This window comes from Lycorma delicatula, chromosome 6, assembly GCF_047948215.1.
Source record: "Lycorma delicatula isolate Av1 chromosome 6, ASM4794821v1, whole genome shotgun sequence".
NCBI lineage: Eukaryota > Metazoa > Arthropoda > Insecta > Hemiptera > Fulgoridae > Lycorma > Lycorma delicatula.
This window is the reverse complement of record NC_134460.1, coordinates 85,313,369-85,336,019: the sequence shown is the minus strand read 5'-3', so window position 1 is coordinate 85,336,019 and position 22,651 is coordinate 85,313,369. Positions and strand designations below refer to the sequence as shown.

The 22,651-nt window shown below is 28.3% G+C and overlaps 1 protein-coding gene across 4 annotated transcripts in view; it reads left to right on the top strand.

The window, feature by feature from the left end:
* LOC142325993 (roundabout homolog 2-like) overlaps positions 1–17,589 on the top strand; it is a 1,010,872-nt gene extending 993,283 nt beyond the window's left edge. For 3 of the 4 annotated variants that reach the window (XM_075368032.1, XM_075368033.1, XM_075368035.1), the window contains 7 exons: positions 59–357; positions 1,353–1,500; positions 4,813–4,976; positions 9,173–9,385; positions 10,088–10,284; positions 13,164–13,285; positions 14,827–17,589. In XM_075368032.1, coding sequence (XP_075224147.1) covers positions 59–357; positions 1,353–1,500; positions 4,813–4,976; positions 9,173–9,385; positions 10,088–10,284; positions 13,164–13,285; positions 14,827–14,987 — 1,304 coding nt within the window. In that variant the 3' untranslated portion in view covers positions 14,988–17,589. The remainder of the gene's footprint in view (positions 1–58; positions 358–1,352; positions 1,501–4,812; positions 4,977–9,172; positions 9,386–10,087; positions 10,285–13,163; positions 13,286–14,826) is intronic. The other variant, XM_075368034.1, reaches the window with a different exon arrangement.
* The last annotated feature ends 5,062 nt before the right edge of the window (positions 17,590–22,651 follow it).

Sequence of the window (22,651 nt, the reverse complement as noted above, 5' to 3'; positions counted from 1 at the left end):
CATTTTTTTTTTACTTCATAATTAATTTTAACATAAATTATCTATTTAATTAATTTAGTTCCAGTTGTGAATGCCAATGAGCTATGCCAATTGAACCTATTACATAGTGGTGGAGGTAAAGAGACTTTGTGGATAGATAGAGGTTGGGGTGGAGGAGGAGGTGGTGGCACTGAAAAAGAAACAGAAACAAAGTTGTTGGGAAGTCATCCTGTACCAGAATGTGGCGATTATGCAGAAGTCAATACAAGAAACTTAACAACATTTTATAATAATCGTAATGAACCACACAATGAAATAACGAATCCTACACCATATGCAACCACAACACTCGTCAATTCTAACAAAAGTGATCATAGTGTAAGAATATTTTTATTATTTTTTTAAAATTATTAATATCTTAAATATTTTTTATATATAGTAAGAAGAATTTTACACATTTCTGTAACCTTTATAACACACAATGTACTGCAATATATTAATAAGAAATGGTAGCAGTGATGTTTTGCAAATGTTTATTTTTGTTTTTGTTTTTTACCCTTTATTTTTTTTTGATGATGCTTGTCTTGTCAGTTAATTTTCTGAAACATTAAAACCACATTTAAAATAAAATAAGAAAAAACAAAGGAAGTCAAAAATTTAAGGAAAATTTTTATTTCTCTCCCAATCACAGACCTTGTAGGCTCTAATTATTTTGATGCCCAATTAACATAACCTCATATCGTATGTTAATTGGAAGTATTATTATTTCTTTGTGGTTGTGTTTAAAAATCAATTTAAAATAAGTTCTTTATTCAATTGCACAAAGAAATAATAATTTTTTTTTTTCAATTCAAAAGAGTTGAAGCCAACAAGATGTGTAAATCATAAAATGCAGCAACAATGTGGAGAGTTTGTGTGGCAGAAAGATATATGAATGGAATGATCGCTTTAAAAAAAAGTAGGATTTCTTTTTATGATGAACAACAGAAAGATACGCCTGACAGTATTTTTGGATATGAAAGTCCAATTGATTTGGCTTCAAGTAATTTTTCTTTTTGGCTCACTAAAAGGAAAGCTGCAAGGAAGCTCTTTTATGTACTGTTGAGGAATTATGAGAACAGGATAAAATTGGCTACACACGTGACTAAAAAATTTTTTCCAAGAAAGAATTCAAAACGTTGTTAAGATATGGATTGAGTACATAGACATTGGACAGGATAACGTTGAAAAATAAGCAGATTTCATTTTTATGAAAAATAAGCAGATTTCATTTTTATAAGTGCAAATAGAAAATAATGATTTTCTTTAAATTTCACTTTATTCTTTTATTTACTGTTGTGGAAGTTAATTTAATGCTTTATTTTGTTGTACAGGATTCTCATTTTGCACAGTCTACACCGAGTACATCATCAGAAGTTAAAACTTCAACATCTGGTGAATCAACATCAAGACATGAACACAGCTATAATCAAGATAGCCCAGATCATCGTGCTATGTCTGATTTAGGCCCTAGTTACAATGGTATATTCCTTTTTCTGTTATACTTTGTAAATCTAGTTTAGAAAATATTGGTTGTATTTTAAGTCTCACCATTTTTATGTCTGTTTTTATGGGATTATTTTTAATTGTAATAAAAATTTTATAACTGCACCTACTGTATTGACAGTTTTGGATGATTTTTTTTGAGGCTAAAAGCACACTTGGTAAAGAGAAACAGTCAGCTCTCTAATTATGTACGTGAACTATTTTTTTTGAATGATGGTAACTTAAAGTATTATTGAATTATTTAATTGCTCAAATTTTGCACTATCCAATTCTTTTAAAAGCGTATTAAAATATCTGATAAATAACTTAACCCAGAATTTATGTATGTAATGCTTCGTGTTGTCTATTTCTTGTTAAAGTACTTAGATAGTTTTCACTGCTTTGTCATTATCGACATCAGTAATTTGTGATTCTTCTTAAATATTAGAATTTATATGAGTAAAAAATAAAAAAAACAAAAAATACTCTTTTATTCAAGTTCAATTAAAATGAGACTAGTTTATATGATAAATTTAATTTTATAAAGGTACATTTAATAAAATTAAAATGGAATTATATGATAAATACTAAATATCCTGATTTTTTTGATTTGTCAATTTTTTGATGCAATACATAATTGTTGTCCTGGAGGCTAAAAAAAGTCTGTATTAAATCTGTTTTCAAACATTTAAATAAACTTATTCACTTTTATATGGATGTTTAATTACAGATTTGCTTTTGTATTGCAAATTTTGTGTTTTGTTATGTTGTAGCTTTGCAAACTATTTGGGAGTATTTCAAAATAATTTTTCCAAATAATTTTATGCACTAAATATTTTATAAACATAATATAACATGAGCATTATAATTGGCCTGAGTTAGCGGATTCCTAACAAGTAAGACGAAAGTATGAGAGAATATTTATGAAGGAATTCAGAAGGGTATTAAAAAGAGATCCTTTTCTCAAACTAATAGGTCCTTTTAACAATATTCTTTGTAGTACTGTCAATGTCACACCTCCAACAGCTGTTGTTTGATGAGAAGGTTTATTGGACTGTAATAGAAATTCATGGGAAAATTCATTTATAAATTGTAGGTTAGTTGTATTGTAAACAGGAAAGGTCATTTGCAGTACCTGGAATTGTAATGATCCTTATCCTAGTCTAATCTTAACTAGTTGTTAATACAATACTAGTTGTTAAAGTTATTCATATTAGTGGTCGTTATAATGTCTGTATTCATTATAACTGGAATGTATTCTGATTTTTATGATTTAACTAACTTTAAACAAATCCTGTCCTTAATTGAAATACTATTTTGTATGTAATTTATTGATTTGTCTTATTTTCTATATTCTTAAACTAATAAATTGTATCTATATAAACATTTATATTTGTGATAAACATGTATTGCATCTCTCAGTGTCCTGGTTGAGCCATGAACACACAACAGTAAGATACAGTAATAAATACAAATTTTCAAGCTCTTCTTGATGTCATTATAACAGACTTTCATTGAGTTTAAATTGAAACTAATAATACTATTAATTATAATGACTGAATTAATTTTTGTTACTTAATTTTTAGTGGGCTATTAAAAACATTTTATTTTCATTTATTGAATGTATTTAAAAATGGGTAAATGTTCTGTGTTAATAATTACCAGATTAAAAATGATGTGATTCAAGATATTACTACACATAGTTAACTATCATCTTCAGGCTGTGAACAGTATTTTCAGAAGTACTCTCATAAATTCAGTTGACTGCACATATCCAAAGGGATATATATTTATTAAATTACACTGTTCTTTTCTCTCTAAAATTATTAATATGCTGTAGAATAAGGTTTCCAAATATGAAAGCTGTTTTATAAAATTAAAACATCTAGCCAGCAATGGTGATAAAAAATAGTCTTACAGATTGTCCAATCTACTCTACAAATTTGATGTAAATGTACAGAAACTCTTTATTGCTGAATATTTTATGCTACAATTTTGAATGACAAATATCTTCATTTGTAATCTGTGTTGTTTTCAAATGTGTTTGATGAAAAAAGAAAAAACCTTTTGATGAGTTGCAGCTCGTGTTGAAAAGCATTTATTTAAATATGTTTATTTAACATTAAAAACAAAAACCAGATTAAATAATGCTAAATGAAAATAAATAAGGAATTTTTTTTTCTTTAGAGCTTGTTTTATGTAATTTTGTTATTTAAAATAAATCATATTATAAAATAATTATCAAAACATAGGTATATTTATTAAATAATGCTTATGAAAACATAAATTATTTGCTTGCTCACAATAACTGCTGCGGAATTAAATATCTGTAATTTTAAATAAATAAAATCAAAAAAATTAAATAGATTATTTGTTTTATAATAATAGAAATGATGAAGTAGTCTGCTTAATAGTAATACGTTTGTATTTTAATGTTGTAAAACACAATATGTCTGTTTTAGATTCACAATGGTCATATAACTAACTATTGATTCGTGTGTCTGTGTGTGCATTTTCTGCTAAAGTTTTATCTTTTTATTTACTTCAACTAAATTTTTTTATCTTTTCCTTCAATATTCTGATAAGTGGTACATAAACACCCAGGCCTCAAATACAATGTTAAACATTATAAATTTTACTGCAAGCGAACAGTAACAGGAAAATTAAATGGAGCTATAAATTGTAATATTAATTGAGATTAATAAACATGTTTTTGTATCAAATTTTTCTTATTATGAAATGATATTAGAATGATTAATTTGAATTTGCAATATATTTACATAAAGAAAAAACTATTGAAAATAATTGTGTAAGCTTGAATTTTTACACTTGATGGCCCAATAAAAAAAAAGTTAATACGATTTTTAAATTTTGCAAATACTTTTAGAAAAGGCTTATAATACTCTAAATTTTTTTGGATCAGGGCAAAATGGTGAAAGAAAATCAATTTTGAAACCATTCTGTGAGTGGAGTTGTATATGCTTGGGAGTAGCTTCCATTGTTTTAGGGGTTAATAATAGTTCTAAATTAGTATGAAAATCAATTTATTTTTGAATAAGTAATTGTCATAAGACATGTGTTTTGCCCAAAGAATACATATAAATAGTTCCTTAATATCTTCATAATGATATTTTAATGCTGGAATAATAAGCTTATGCATAAAATTGAGTATTACAGAATTAAAAATAGGTATTAATTCTGTTAAACATTTCATTTTTTTAATTTTTGGTTTTACAAGTAATAATAAGATATTTTGTATGATTGATTAAAATTCATTATTAATTAAAATAAAACTGTTTTTTTTTTCAGATGGCCCTGAGAGAGGACAGTTTAGACAAAGACCTGGACAGTGTAGATTATTGGGTGGTACAGGAGCTGTTGGTTCAATGCCAAATTGGAATGAATTCTTACCTCCACCTCCTCAGCATCCACCTCCTCACATGCACCCTTGTGATAACAGAGTTTGCTCACAGGTAAAATGAATTGACAACATTGAATATATATTAAGACACACACAGACACATATATATATATATATATACATACATATATATTGTATATTGTGTCTTCCAGGTAATGTGTTGTGTTGTATGCATATATATACATATTGACGCATGTAGAATTGACAAAAGACAAAAAAATAAAATAATATATGTAGATCGTAATAAAGAACTCAACTGAAAAATTTTTAAACCAACCTGTGAAAGTTATGTAGGCTATTGATACATACCAATTCCATTTCTTCAGGTACATAAAAATAATTAAACCATTCACAAACTTCTCTGGTGATGATTCACCACGAAAGAATTTTCTTCTTTATTGTTATGCTTTAACATTGTACTCTCTACAGAACAAATGAAGAGTATCTGTTCTAATTAATTGATGTATATTATTTATTATTTCAACTTACTAAAATGTTTCACGTGTAAAATATTTATTTAAAATATTTCAGTTTACTAAAATATTACTTAAATATTTAAATGTGTCCTGCAGTCATACAGCTGGACACATTTTGAACATTTCTGCCACTATATTTATGGTGTCATTGTTTTTGTTTAATAAGTATGTTTGATGTATTGTTTTTTACTGGTTTCAAAGATGTTTTAAGAGACCAGCTCCACAATTTAACTTTTTGTATTAAATTTATGTTGTTATTCATGTTGAAAAATTAAATGAAAAGATATCATTATTAAAATCATGATTACAGTTTATAGCGTGAGTTTAAATTCATGACTAAACTAACGCTTTTATAGAAACCATTATGAAAATCTGAAATTTGGCTCAATTAGCGTTATTTTTCATAGAAGTGTATATGTTATGTGTATGTATATATATTGTCACTGAATTGCTCTGACAGCACAACACATTTTAGACCTTGTAGTAGCCCTTAAAAGGGCTGTTTGGGATTTTTGTAGTGGTGCCAAAAACAGCTGTTTGTATGTTGATGAGGTAGTCCTGAGAATGGCTGTTGAGTCTAGTCACTGGTCTCCAGAAATGGAGAGTTGTGGCTCTTCCACTGGAATTGAACCGAGCTTCCTCCCAGCAGCAGTTAGGTTCCCACTACTCTGTCTGCTGTAGTGGTGGCCCCCAGAGCCCCACAATGTTGGGTCAGCATTGGTTGTCTTTTGCTAGTGTGGCTCAGGTGGTTCTCCCTCACCAGTGCTAATTTGGTTCTGTCTTCACCGCTATGCCTTGTAGTGCTAGCAGGATTCATACCACGCCAGCCAGGCCTGTTGCTCTGGCAGGGATGTCAATATCTGCAGCAAGATCCCCGTTGAGCTGACCAGGGGGCTTCTTCCTGGGGTGACTGGAGGCCGAAAAAGGTGTCCTTGGTGTGGTTCCTGTAGCCAAATCTGCAGCACCTGCAACAAACCTGAAACAAAAGAAAAGGAAGGGAGAGGTGCCCTATCCGGGAGTTGGGTTTCCTCTACATGTACCCTATTTCACAGCTCCAACACTGGAGGAAGGTGGCTTATGACAAACCTTGGATCCTACCTCCTCAATTCTCAGATGATGAAACTTACCTTTTAGTTAATCTTACCATTTTACAAGGAGTATTCTGGTGTTTGCATTTGGTGGCATTCCCATACACCATCTAAAACAAAAAGGGTTGAATTTTACCTTCTAATCTTACCATCTGACTTAGAGTCTTTCAATGATTTCAGTTGGTGTGATGCCATGCATTATCCAAAAAAAAAACAAAAAACAGAGGGAGCAAAACATCCAGTAGCAAGGCTCCTGATCTGGTTTGGGTAATCAAATTTCTCATAACCCTGCCAATCGCAGTATTTTGTCAAGGACAATGTGAGGCCTTTTCCTCACTCTTATGAGGTAGGATCCTCTTCGCAGATGTCTCTTGAGATGTTGGTACTTTAACAGTCTCCATGCCTGTGCCATACTCACTTCCAATATGGTCTTTATATCACCATCTTAGCTTAATGTGTTGTCATTTCTGATGAACCATGGTTGTTCCAAAATATCATCCGCAACCCCGGTTGAACAACGTTGAACGTTTTTTTGGACTGTAAAGCACAACAACACCCTCCATGTTGGGTAGCCGTAGGTTAGAATTGATAGCATGTACAATCAGTAGATGAGTATTTTCGTCGCCAATGATATGGAGCTTGCATGGTTGAGCACTGGGTATATGGAGGTGGGTCACATAATTTAAATGCTCACCTAATTTAAGCTGTTTTCCCAGGACCATGATCAGGTAGTTAACTTTCATCACAAAGGGGATTTTCTTCCCTGATATCTCTAGTTGCCTGGCTAGAGCACGTTGCTTGTATATGAACAACATGGCCATGGATTTCTTTCTGTTGACCTTGATTCTCCACCTACCAAGTCAATGTTCCACTATGTCGTCGCATGACCCCTTCCAAGCATGGTATATTGTTTATTAAGCCGTATACAGAAGGGACGAAAACACGGCCTCCTGAGGGGCTCTTGACAGTTATTGCTTGGGTGGAGGACAACTCACCCATGCGTGCAGTGAATTGCCTCCCCAGCAGGTATCACTAAAACAATTTGACATGATGTACATGACAACCAGGGACCTTTGTCTGAGCTAGTTTATATAGTAGGCCGTCATGCCAAACTTTGTAGAAGGTCTTGGCACATCCAGAAAAACAGCTGCGGTTACTGACTTTCTGTTCAGACTATTAAGGCCGTCCATCAGCCCCACCAGTTGGACAGTCATTGAAAGGGCCTCTTGAAAGGTTGGATCTCTGGCCCCAGGCACTATTGGAGTCTCTCAAAAAAATCTTCACTAATCACTTATCCCAATGCTCTTGCATTAACATGCGGCTAGTGTCACAGTCACCGATAGGAAGCACAGCATGTGGTAACAGTGCTGTTATATATATATATATTTTTTTTGTATGTTGATGAGGTAGTCCTGAGAATGGCTGTTGAGTCTAGTCACTGGTCTCCAGAAATGGAGAGTTGTGGCTCTTCCACTGGAATTGAACCGAGCTTCCTCCCAGCAGCAGTTAGGTTCCCACTACTCTGTCTGCTGTAGTGGTGGCCCCCAGAGCCCCACAATGTTGGGTCAGCATTGGTTGTCTTTTGCTAGTGTGGCTCAGGTGGTTCTCCCTCACCAGTGCTAATTTGGTTCTGTCTTCACCGCTATCCCTTGTAGTGCTAGCAGGATTCATACCACGCCAGCTAGACACCAAAGGGATATATATATATATATATAGCCCTTTTTATCTTATTTTATTCATAAATACCAAAAAGATTTTTAAAAAATAAAAAATTAAGAACACTTAAGACTGAGAATAGCTGAAAAAATTTGGCTTTCTTTTTGCCTGTTTCTCCCTAAATTTTAATTGTTATATAAATTTTTTTTAAACTGAAATAATTTTTCTTCAATTATAAAAAAAACTAATATGTCTGTATATTCATTCACATATAATTCAAGGTAGATATGGGATGAGTTTTTGTATGAAACCTTCAGTTTTAGAGGAAGGCTTAGGAATTGTGCTTCCACGAATCGGTTAATTTGTGAGTTGAAGGTTGTAAGTTATACAAACGCAATAGTAATTTGTATAAATACACTGATGGAAATGACTGTCCAGGTATTTGCATTGGTGGCATCCTGACAGAGGCCTAATTGATGACTGTGATGCGTTATCAGGTTTAGAAGGTCTGAAAGATGACCTCTGGTAAAACCTATCAGGACTAGGAACGTTAGGGGTGGTGTGGCAACCGGGATCATCATAAGGTATGGGTGTTTTCCCGTAAGAGGATCAGCATTAAGGATTTTTGTAGAGGACTAGTGTTTCAATTAAAAAAACTGTACAGTGACCATCATACATATCACTAAAAAAAACCTGAAAAAATTAATTGCAATAAAGCCAGAATTGAAAAAAAAAATTAAAAAACTTTAATTTAGTGAAATATTTCAGTTTTTACTATGATAGAATAGTTTATTCTGTAATAATTTGTTGTTTAGTAGATTTTTAAAATTTAAGAAGGTTTTAACTTAACTGGGTTTTATGCGCATTCTTTTTATGTGTGTTAGGGGATTTATATAAATTCTTTGTAAAAAACATTATTAATATCATTGTATTTTAAAAATCAGAGAAAGTTTAGAAAAGATCCTTAATATTGTAAATAATATAAGCAAATTAATTAATATTGTCTATTTGTTTTGCTTTTTTTGTAGGGTACTGTTTCGTGTGGAAGTCCTAGAATGGCAAAAAGAGGAGCTGTTTTGGCTCCTCCTGTGCCACCTGTTAGAGGAGGTGGGAGCGGCGGTGGAGGAGGAGGACCTACAGGAGGGGGAAGCTATGGACCTGCATGGTTATCAAGTCAAAGTTCTGGAGAGTCTTGTGTCAACCATAGACACCACCCACCACCTCAGCAGCGTCCACCACCTGTGAGTGTACTGTTTTATACTTAAAATTAAACTATTGTATGTAATTTTTGTGCTCAAAATTTTTTATTTTTAAAAAAATAATAAAACATTATTAATTGTAATCAGTTTGTACTGATTTTGAAAGATTCTAGTTTCAAATTCTGGGGAGATTTGACATTATTTAGGTACTATAAAAATTCATCTATCAGTATAGGTAAGTATAATTCCATAAGTAACAGTAAGTAAGGTTATAAATAAATAAATAAATATAAATATGTGTATATTTTCATTTCATTGCTTCTTATTTATTATTTTTTCTTGATTTTTGAAAGACAGTTCTCCATATCTTTTCATTATAGTGACATACCCAATTTTATCTTAAGACCACTGTGCCATATACCAACCATTCTTCTAAAAAAATCGATTATTTCTAATTTTTGTTTTATAATTTCTAAAACTCATCCTAATCATAAATGATTAGTGTAAAATCTCACAAATATTAAATAGAGTAAAATAATTAATTTTAGTTTAATATAATAATCGAGTGTCAATTTCTGCTAGAATGCATTGTAATACATAATTTGTTATATTAATATGGGAAGTAGATGAAGTGAGTGAGTGATAAACCTATTTATGGTAGAACCAGGAACTACCTGGATAAATGAAAATACATTTTATAGTATAATGTATTAACAAAATGTGCATGGTGATTTTCATTTTTAGGTGCCAACATTTCCACAAGGCCATTTTATGAATGCAGGAGGCAGTGATAATTCATCCGCCGGCAGTAGCTATAATAATTACCATCATTGTAGCAGTTCTGGTCGTTCACAACACGAAGATAATTGTTCTCAGCACAATGCACCTGATTCTTGTTATGAGACAACCTCCCTACTTCATAATCAACAACCAAATTATAGGTAATTTGGTCTTGAATATTTAATTCTTATGTAAATTTTTGTGTAAGGAAAAAATCTGATAACTGGTATTTCAGTATGAGATTTCATAGTTTTGTGTTTTTCTGGTTATCAAGAGTGTTAATTATTTAGTAATGATTTTTAAAGTTTTTCTTCACTAAATCAATAAATTTTAAGTATAATCTTTAAAAAAAAAAAAATTATTTTATATTGAATTAAACATTTTGACTGCAGTGGGACACTAATAGTTGAATTTGATTTGAGGAGGATCTTTAATGTTGTTCGAATTTCTACTTCTCTATTATAATCATAAATCATACATTTCAACATGACTCAACATGTAAAACAATTTTGATTAATTTTTGAATATATCTCAAATAAGAACATTAATGGTTACAAAATTTAAGTCATCATAAGGTAATCTGCCTTGTGGCCGGTACCTTACACCATGTACACCTCCATTCTCTTGTATTTCCTGCTGAACTTTTGAGTTCTTAATTAACTACATTTCCTTTTAGATCATCTATAATATCTAATCATTTACTGCTTTTTATCTTGCACCTTTTAGCACTATTTTAATCAATCTCTCATGATATGTCCCAGTAATTAGCTATTTACTAATTTTATTTCTGAATTATTTTGATTCTTCTTCACTCTCCTCATTATGTCTTCATTTTTCTCTCTGTCTGCTCATTTAATTTTCTCCAATCTCATCTGTACTTATATGTTAATTGCCTCCAGCTTTTCTTTTTCTCTTTTTCTTATTGTTCATATTGACATTTATACAGAAATAGACTCCAAACGTATCTCATAAGATAATTTCTCAAGTGTAACTCAGCCTTACTGCATAAAGAATAATGTTTCTTTCTGTTAAATGCTTTAGAAATGCTTTATTTAATACTGAATAATAATGGCTAAGAAATTATATTTTTTTTTTCATTTTAACTTTTGCAATCTTTTATTAACATCATACTTAGTTCATGTTCTGTTTTATTTGTTCGATTCTTCTTTCCTTTTCGTGATGACATTCATTGGCTTCTGGTTTTCTGTACTCATTATTTTTCTTTCATTCCTGAGCCCAGCCCTATACCTGAGGCAGTAGGCAAGGTAGGCAACTGCCTATGATGGCAAAATTTAGGAGCGTCAAAACTGTCTGAACTAGAGTGCAAAAAACATTAACCCAACCCACAAACATATATTTTGATTACTTGAATTAACAAAATAATATTATTTACTATTTATTAGTACAGTAATTTTGTTTGTAGTTTTAAAAGTATATTTAAATTATCTCTGGAAATAGTAGGTACTAGTTTTAAGTTCATTGTCGTTAGCTCATTAAAAATGTAAATTAAGTTTTTCAATAAAACAATTTTCCATAAATCTGTATTAATGTTATTGTCTTAATTCAATTACGTCATTTATCTGGTTAATATGGTTCTTTTATAATTCTGTGTTGTATTGAAGCCTGGGTATTTTTGGGGTTTGCCTATGGCAGTAAAAATGATAGGGTTGCCCCTATTCATATACAATTTCATTTTATATTCTTCCTTATTGAAGTCACTTGTAGTTTTCAGAAGCTTCTAACATAACAAACTTCGTGGTTCCTGATGCATTTATGTCAAATTGCTTTGTTGACTAAAAATGACCCATAATAATAACAATAATACATTCTTGAATATTATACCAATATTGTTTCTAAAGTTTATTCTGGTTAGCATATTTGTTTATTAAAAAAGAACATATAAACATAAATGTATTTTTTACTCTGAGTGGGATTTAGAATTTTGTTTTAGGAATGGCAAATTAGATTATTTTCTTTTTTCTTTGTTTCTTTAAATGCAAAACTTTTTATTTTAAATTGAGGCCTATTGTAATAAGTAGACTTATAAATATACTTAGCAGAAATTAATTTATAAAAATAATTATGATGTGTAATTTTATACTATTATCTGAACTGATGCATTTTTAGTGATTCTATAGAGAATGAATCTAGTAATATAATTTTAGCTATAAATTCATAACCACGTATGATTATTTTCTTTATTATTATAAAATAATATTTTTAATCATTCAAACTGAATTCTTAAGTGAAAAGAAACCTCTATTCAATTGCATGATTTTATATATATATATATATATATATATATATATATATATATATATATACACATTTTTTAAATATACAGACAAAATAATATAACTTCTCTTTTTTTAAATATACTAGCAAACTAATATAATTTTTCTTGATGAAAAAGAAAAGTAAGAAAAGGTAAAATTAAAATAGATTATTCTCTCTGACTTAAGAATTTCTGAATGAAACTGAATCTATCATTTCATCATTCTTGTAATTAGATGTATATGTATGATATAGTTTTAAATTACCCTTATGGTGCCAAACTTTGTTGTATTAATTCCTGGTTGATGTTAAACAGTATATAAAAGTAGAACAAAAATGAAACTACACAGGACATCCTATCGAATTAAGACTTCCTTTACGTTATTTATTAATTGCACTTCCTATACAAAAGAAAAAGAACTTTTGAAATGCTTTATTTGAGTACATTTTTTAATTTCTGTAAGTTATATTGTACTAAACAGTTGCACTATACTTATGTACGAGTACTGGGCAGAAAAGGAGATTAATATTACTGTATAGTTTATATGATTATTATATAAGTATGAAGCATGAAAGTAGAGAAGCATTCAAGTGCTTCTACTTTGAATAGAATAAAATTTAAGATGCCAGCAGCTTATTGTGATTATTTATTTATTCATAAAATAACACTTATTTATAACAAGAAATAAATATTTTATTTTTTATTAATTTAAGTGAAAATAAATTTATTTATCTATTTTATATATATAGACTTTACACTTTTCAGACTGGAGCATGGTAGAGGAAGAGCCACTCAACATATGGCTGAATCGTGCAACAATATAGACCGTGGAATCCAGTCATCATTACCTAGTCTAGTCACAGATTCTCAAAATGGTCAGCGTCATGGTAATGTAGTGGATTTTAGATTATATAATCTTCGATCTTTTATGTTCTTTGAATCTTTAATTCTCATGTTATTTAAATTATTTGGTGCAAGATCTTACCATCAATTTATTATAGTGTGTTCAGTTGAAAACTGTTAATGGGCATGATTGATTAAACATGGTATCAACAAAACTTTGGTTTAATTATGAGGGGATTTATCGTGAAAATAATTGAAAGAGTTATTAGTTGTACTAATTTTGTATATAACACTGAAAAAATAAAAATGCAAAACCAGCTGTGCTCCACACCTTTGAAAATAGACATCTTAACTGTGCATAAGCACCCATAGTGACAATACTTAGTTTTTATAGATATTACACTTTATAGACATTACACTTTATAGATATTACACTGAAGTATTTTACAAATTAAAATATTATAAATGTTTCCTGAATATATTTGTATTTTCTAATAAAATTATGGAGTTCATCTAGAAACATAAAATTATTTGTGGCATTCAGTGCAAACTAAACAGTATAAAACATTTTATTCATTTCAAATTAAATAAAGGATAGAAATTTTACTTTAAGCGATATATATTTATATATCTTACTAGGAGAATATTTTTTATATTGAACATTTTTGTAACTTTATCTTGTTTATTTATAATTACTGTAACGGAAACTGATTGTTTCATTAACACTTGAAATGTCTTAGCGACTAGTGTAGTGGAAGATTGTGGATTGAAAACAAAATGCCAATGATGAAACAATTTTTAATGAAGCAGTTCGTCTTGATAAACAAAACTGGATACATTTTCACTGTATGCTCTTGGTTTCTATTAATCAATTTATTGGTTCATAGTAATCCATTAAAAAATATTCACATTAATAAAACATTTTATTAGGTCATTTTAAGTATGGGAACTCTTCTCTTTCCTGTAGTAAGCATGGCATGGGAAATAAAGTTTAACTGTTTAATTTTGTTTTCAATTGAATAGTCATTTTTTAATCAATTTCTTTTTGTTTAATTCTAACTTTAGTTTTATAATTAATTAAAGATTAATTTATCAGAAGTTTTTAAAAATCCTTTATTTTATAAATAAAAAATCCACACTGAAGTTAAGTGAATAACTTTTTACTTCTTTGAAACTATGTTCCAGATTCCTTATTCTGTAGCATATTCTGTATTTTATTAATTTAAAATTAAAAATTTATTACCAGTTAAAAACCATTAAAATAGTCAGCTTTTTTTTTAGACTTATGGTGTGTAACTGTGAACACTTTAAAGTGTTAATGTTGAGTTCTATACTCTGATGGTTTTCTCTTGAATTATTGTTTATTTTAATCACAAGATTTTAGTAATTGACAACTTCAATGAATCTCATTAATTAAGTAGCTTGACTATTGATGAAATGAGAATCCATCTGTTTTGTTCATTGATTTAATTATGAATTGAATCTGATAAATAATCACTATTTTACTCTATAACATTAATAATGTAGTATTTAATTTATTGTTTGTTCATAATATGATTTTATATTATTTTATTTTATTGTTTAGGAATTTACGATAAAGGAGGCAGATGGCAAAGAACAGATGAAGATAGGCTTAGTTGTGGAAGTTCACATGAAAGTGATACTTGTTGTTCCTGCAGTGAGTCTTCTTGTTTATATGCAGAACCAAATGCACAAGGACATAATATTCAAGCCTGTAATAATTAGTTATCAGGCACATATAAATGTATACATATATTAAATAATTAAGTTACTTACTGAAAAATATCATTCTGTACATTTGTGATTTAGTATATCATGAATATTAATTACTTATGTATATTTGTCATTCAGTTTTGTAATTATAAAACTTGTTTTGTTCAGAAATTTTATAAGCAGGTTTATAAGTTTTACATTTATAGTTTTAGAATTATAATTTTTTTATTGTTGAGTTTGACAATTGAATATTATTTATTCTCTAAATATTTATTACCAAAAAAATTGTATTATTTATGATAATTGACTATCAATCTAAGATAAACTTTTGGTAGAATTAGAGACTGCATTGTGGCTGATTTTTATTAGGCATCATTTATAGAACAGAAAATTCATAAAAAGTTATTCTTCTATTGCCTATATTAGAATAATGTACTCAGTTTTAATAGTTAAATTAATAATTTCATCATTATCTACACTGACATATTCCCAGCTAGAGTGATTTTCTTTTCTTTTTAAATCAGTTATGTTTAAACATGTTCCCTAGTTTCTGTTATAGTTTTATAATATCATTATCAGAACTACAGTCACATGGAGTTCCATTGAATGAGTTTTCAAATTTATACCAGCAGGTCCCGAAAATAATTGGAATTATTCTTTTTAAAATTGTGTATTTATTTTAACATTTTGAAAATGCCTTCTAAGTACTCTCCATTACACACATCCAAACAGTCTTTTAATTGTTCAAAACAATTTTTGAACTCTTCACTTATGCCATTCATATTGGTTGGTTTTTGTTTCATTTTTTACCATGCCAAACCTCATCTACCATGCCAAATTGCTTTCCCTTCTCATCCTTGGAAATAAAAAGAAGTCACAAGGTGTGAGATTGGGTGAATACAGAGGATGTGCAAAGAGACTTTTGTTTCTCATAAAAAAAAAAAAGTGCTGTATAGTGAGCATGGTATGAACAGGAGCATTATTGTAATAGAAAAACAAGTCACCTGTTTGCTACAATTCCAGTCCTTAGAGAACTTCCAAGTAAAATTGTTGGATAGTCAATGATCTTTGTTGATAGTGTCTTAAGACTTTTTGTAGGTTAGAATGTTTGTAGCACACCCAGATCACTGATGATGATCTTCAACTGACATTTCTTCTCATTTGAAGCTTAAAAACCACTCATAAACATGTGTTTTGTTCATTTCAGATCCTTTGTAGGCTTTCTGAATCATTTCAAGTGTTTTGACCATGTTTTTTCCGAAAAGGAAACAAAACTTGACTGTGCGTATTGCTCATAATTTTCAATAACATGTTTGCTAAAATCATGAAATTCATTGTACTTCCAGGGTTTTGCCTAAACTCTTCCAGCAGCAAAAGCACAAACTATAACTTTTCCCCTACCACAATACAATTCTCGTTATTTTTGGGTCCTCCCTTATGTAGTTGCAGTACCAATTATTTTGAGCTTTATGATGGTGTAATATCATATCCATTGCTTTCTAAACTCTGTTTGTGATAAAATTTACCACAGTATGATTATACATATATACATTTGTGATATACCTTCATATTTTGAAAAAATATACTTATCACAAGTATGGATGCCCTTCTCAGCACATCCAATCATCAGGTGGGTAATTGATAGGATGATGGTGGAAAATATTTAGGGTCGTCTGACAGATCAAGAGCTATTAAATGTGTGTAGAATTTCAAATTGAAATGGTACTGTTCAGATATCAGTATCCTTGTACAGGCTTCATCAACTTCCTAGTTTTCTGATATTTTTTTACTTTCTAATTTTTGGGTTTTATTTCCAAATGTATGTGTATGAAGGTTGCTATTAGGTTAGTTCTTTGTTCATTTTAGTTTTCTCTCACAAAACAAATGAAGCTGATTAAAGTTTTTGGTACTAAGTTTTTGGTATAACAAATTTTACATAATGAGGTGTAATTATTCTAATTTAAGTTGTTTTTCTAATTTAAAAAAAAAAAAAATTCTTCTGGAGGAATTTATTACTTGATTTAGCTATACTCTAATCTCACAACATTTTTACATTAAATTTTTGTACATGAAAGTATTTACTTTGGTAAGCAGAAAGTAGTTAATGAGTACATAATTAGGGAACAACTGATTTTTTATCTAGAACAGTGATTGATTAGAAAATCGTTTAGATTTTATAATACTACAATATATGTGGTTGAATATACGACTGAACTCAATGAAAAAATTACAGTTATGATCCTTTCTTTCATGATCCTTCAACTTGATCTTAATTATAGAGCAGTTTTCGCTGCTGAAAAATGTCTTTTAATTGTTATCAATTTCATAATCATTCATTTCTTTATTTAAAATTGTTATAAGATATTTATAGCACAATTTAGTATATTTATCTTTTGATAAACACTACATAGAAGTGAGTGTAACTTTTTTTTAAATGTAATTAGAGTTTCTGTGTTATAGAATATGGAAACAGTTGTTTTTGTTATAATTGCAGATAATTATATAATTCCAGTTATTTAATTTGTAAGAGGTTTTTCCATTAATTAAATTAATACTGAAATTTATTTTTCAATACCTTAAACCATTAAAAATAAAAATTTACTTACAGTTTTATTTATTTGTTATTTTAAATACATATTATATTAGCAGCTATCAAATTTAAAGCTACATATAGGAAAAAACAAAATGTAGTGGTATTCAAATTAGAAAGTATGGAATAGAAAAAAAATAGTAAAATATTTTATAATTGAAATCATCAAACAGAAAAGTAATTTTAAAGCTAAGATAATATTTCTTAAAGTATATAAAATATGTTTTTAGTATATTAAAATATAGTACAGTGTATAATATTAATAATTTACTTCTGAATGATAAGTACATATATATTTTACATTAGATAATTTAATTATAATGTAATACAGAAAATATTATGGCAATAAAATGTTTTAATAGACTGATTATGAAATAGCACAGAAGATGATATTTTTTAAAGTGTATAGAAAACATCATAGCTATTCTAGTTACAGTAAGTATGTACAATTATACTGCTAGATATCATATTAAACTTGTGTTCCTTAGTAATTTATTGCATAAATTAATTGTGTTTTATTTTATAGTTATGTATAATATTATGTATATGTGCTTTTACAATATTATTATTATTATTATTATGTGTAAATTGTGAATATGTAGTTTAAAAATTAATTAATAATATTATAAAATTAGTAATTATTTATAAATATTAGTGAATATACATGTATTATTATGTTTACTAATATTACACATATTTACGAAGCTTTGTTATAGTTAATTTTTTATTTAATAGTTATTAAAAATAGATTGTTGAAATCAATATTTGGCAATTCTGAGCTTTGACTGCCATTTTGCAATTTTTATATCATGTTAGAATACACTGGAATACTGGATGAGCATCAGCAAGAAGTCATTCATTGTCTTTATTATCAGCATCCTCCAGTTGAAAGAATGTTACTTTACATGAAGATAAACATTTTTTTTGTTGATGATTTAAATAAGTGAAATCAAAGTAAAAGATTTAGGTTTTATTGTAACTAAAATTTAATGGTTCAGACAAAACACAATATGGGTTAACATTTGTTAACTATTGTAACAGTAATAACATACTATAATTTAAGCCATATTTTCAAAAGTTAATGCCTGGCATTTTCCTAAAAGTGCTAGGCAGATGTTACAGCCTGTTTTTTTGTCTACAACAATTAAAAAATAATCATATCTTTATTTCTATCTGTTAAAATGATAAGTTTTTTAATTTGTTCAAATTATCTCATTTAACACAAGAAATAATGTATTTTAAACATGCAATGAAAATTAAAAATAATTTTATGTATGTCTGCATTTTTTTCAGAAATTCTTAGTTTATTCCTGAGAATGGTTAATAAAAAATTGTTAAATAAATTTCCATAAATTCTTCTTAAATAAAAAAATTATGCCATTTTTATTAAAATGATTACCACTATAATTTTTATTATAGTTAAAAAAGCTTGATGATAATATCAACTTAGCATGGCTGAGATGTACCATAAAACTTGCTAAAAAGAAAATTTGATTCTGATAACAGATGACATTAAACACACGAGCAAAACTGTATTTAACATTTATTCTCCTCATATTCAAAAACTGGGTTTAGACAATTTACACATAAACCTTTGGCATCTGTTAAAATATTTTTACATTTAGATATTGGCACCGAAATGGTTAACGTAGTAATATAGGTTAATCTATTTTGTAACACTTTTATCTACAATACTTCATCCATGATTTATATTATATTTAACTCTTGCATGATATAAATAAAAATCAGAAACAGGCAGATGGCAACTGGTCTAGTTGAAGCTCAGAATAACCTTTTTTAAATTTATTTTAATAAAGAATAAAAGATGATGAAGAAACATTGAAAAATCACATTTTATTCCTTATTGTTTGTGTATTTATTATCAGCCAAGCAATGTGGAATTTGATAATTTTACTTTTTAAATGCAGTTTTAATTTTTGTAGAAATACATATATTCCCTTTTATAGATCAACATGATAAAGTGAGTTTTACATTTTTATACAATAACAATTTAGAAAGTCTCATACAAATGTAATAAATTATGTATTTTTGTTTCCTGTAAATATTAGTTGTCAGAAAGATATTTTTGATGTTTTGAAATTGTTTATATTATAAATAATAATTATGAAATTAATACTACATTCATCATATCATAATATTAGATGAAGTTATGTATTATAATAAAAACTATTTTGTACTGTAAAACTTTTCCTCTAGTTTTATACTTTTGGATTATGTTATGTATTCACTAAATACTATCTAATATTACCCTCCTACAAGTTTACAATGTCCATTGAGTTTACTGGCTAACCAGTATTGTTTATCTTTGGTGGATAAAATCAGTTTATTAACTGTGGCTACACACTTTGCTTCATACACTTTTATTTTCTAAGGTATTACTGTTCCCTGAGTAATATATGCATTGTACAACCATCAGGTTGTTAGTGGTAGTGGATCTACTCTTACGTAGATCATTATATAATTTTTTTTTACATTTCTTACTTCCATTTTCATCTCCTGCTTCAGATATAATTTTATGTTATTAATGATTTGTAGAATATTAATATTCTATTACTGTAAAATAATAATTCTGCTCATGTACTTTTGAAAAATATTTAGACACAATAGGATAAAATTAATAGTAAATGATAAAACATTTTCATAAGTTTTGTGACAAGATACGTGATTTTTGTTAAATGGTATACAGATTATTTTCATTAAATATTTCCTGGAAATTATGTTTTATTTATAAAACATCAGCACTTTTTATTTAGGTTTCTATTATAAAAGTATAGATAAGTTTTTAGATATCAGTAGGAAGTTTTATTATATGAAAGGTTGGGATTTTTTAAATCCCAACTTTTATTTAAATTTGAAAGTTTATATAATTACTCCAAAAATACATTAACAGTAATCTCAAGCTGTCACCCCACATTTCTACATCAGAAAAATATTACCCAAAATACTTTCTTTTTTTTTTTAAAGTATCACTTAGCGTAGTAGGTGTTGGGATTAGGGCAGTAGCTTCTAGATCTACTGGTTTTGGGTTTGATTCCTGGCAAGAGCCCAACATTTTTCATCCAATATTTAGTTCATCTCATCTTCCTCTTTGAAATACATATAGTACATGTCCAAGTTTCTAAAAAAAATAACATAAAACTTACTGCATGTTGATTTATTTTATCTACATTTTCCTGCCCACAATATAATTTTTAATAGAAGTTCAAAATTGGTACATTTGAAATGCCACGAGCCAATTAGTCAGCAATCTAAACTTTTCCTTTTATCACTTTTAGATTTATCAGAAAATTTTCATTCTTCATAATAGAGATAGAAATTTACAACAAAAAAACTCTTGATTGCTTTTTTATTTGCTAACCTCAAATGTCAGTGAAAGATGAGGGCAAAGTATCTGGACTTGTTTCAGTTTTTAAATATATTTCATAATAAAACATTAGTTCTAAAATTCCTAAAACCTGTAAATGTTTACCTGTGTAATGTGGAAAAAATCTAAACTATCGTCTGCATTCATATAACAGTTCAGATGCATCGTTCTAAAAATAGCAGAGATAAATAACAAACAAAAAAACTACAATACATTATTACTCTATTGTCATGGCGCATAAGATACTTATATATGTGTGTAAAATTGTATTTATTTGATATAAATATTAGAAAAATAAAATATCAATTTCAATATAATACAAATTTTTTTTACATTTTAAAACCTTCCTTGAAACACACTCAGTTAATGCAAACTGTATTAAAATAATGATTTCTTTTTAGAAGTACTACTTTTTAAATAAATTAAATTTAGTGGATCCAGTGCAACAGATTTCATTATATATACTTTTTTAATTTATTTCAGATTATAGATAAAGGCAGTTATGTAATTTATGTTAACCATATTTACACTATTAAGCTCACATCTACTCTAAAGTATTTATATTCAGATTTTGATATGAAGTTTGTTTATTCAGTTTATTTTTTTTATTATATAAAAATGTAATATGATCTTAAAGGAAATATATTTATTTTGATAAATTAAAAAAAAAAAAAATTTATCTTGTATCGAAAACAGAAATAAACATTCTGTTGGTGCTAGATGGGAAGTAATGTATATGGACTGTTAAAGATATTTTCCTACTCTTTTGCTATAGTAATAAATTAATAAACGGTGTGTTCAGACCAAATTTTTATCTTGCTTTAAGAAATTTTGTTAAAATAAATGAAATTAATAAAGTAGCTAAACTAACTAATGCTTACCACACTTATTGAAAACGAAACTTTCTTTTTTGCAGGTTTTCTTTTTTTGTTATTCTATTCTCAATGAAATGAGTCTACTGCAATATCCTATTTCACTGATAATCTTTCATAGCTTCTCCTATCCGTCTCCCATACCCTGTACTTTTCCTTTTTATAGAGGGTGGTAGAAGTAAAGCTTTTTCTTTCTCTTGGTATGAATGAACAAGTGTAACGAGTTTTATTCAGGTTGGTCTTTAGGACGATGGGGTAATTCCCAAATAAACATTAATTTTATCAAAGAATATTAATTTTTTTTTGTATTTTTTTAAGCTGACATTTTATGATCACACACTATTTTTCCAGGAATCAGGAAAACTATAAAATGTAAAAATCCTGAAACTATAATGGTTAAACCATGACATATGATTTTCTTACTCAACATTGCCAACTTGCCAGTAAACCATGAAAAAAGATCTTCCATTTTGACATTTTTATCTACCCATTTACCATTTATTTGTCAATTACCTTCATTTTATGGTGTTGAATAGCAATTTAATGGATATCTATATTGTTAGCTCATAAAAATAAGAATTATTTATTAAAATAAGAGTTACTTAATTATATTATAAGTATGGTAAAGTTTTAACTCAAGAAATGGTTAAATTTTTATGTATAACTATAATTGAATGCACATATTTTATCTGTAAATTTATTTATACAATTCAGGAGCTGAAAATTCAAGTTATCTATGAAAATGCTGCTCAATATTCATTGATACTTGTTTAAACAACAAATATTTAATGCACGTAATTTGTTTAAATTAAAATTATACATGTATGAC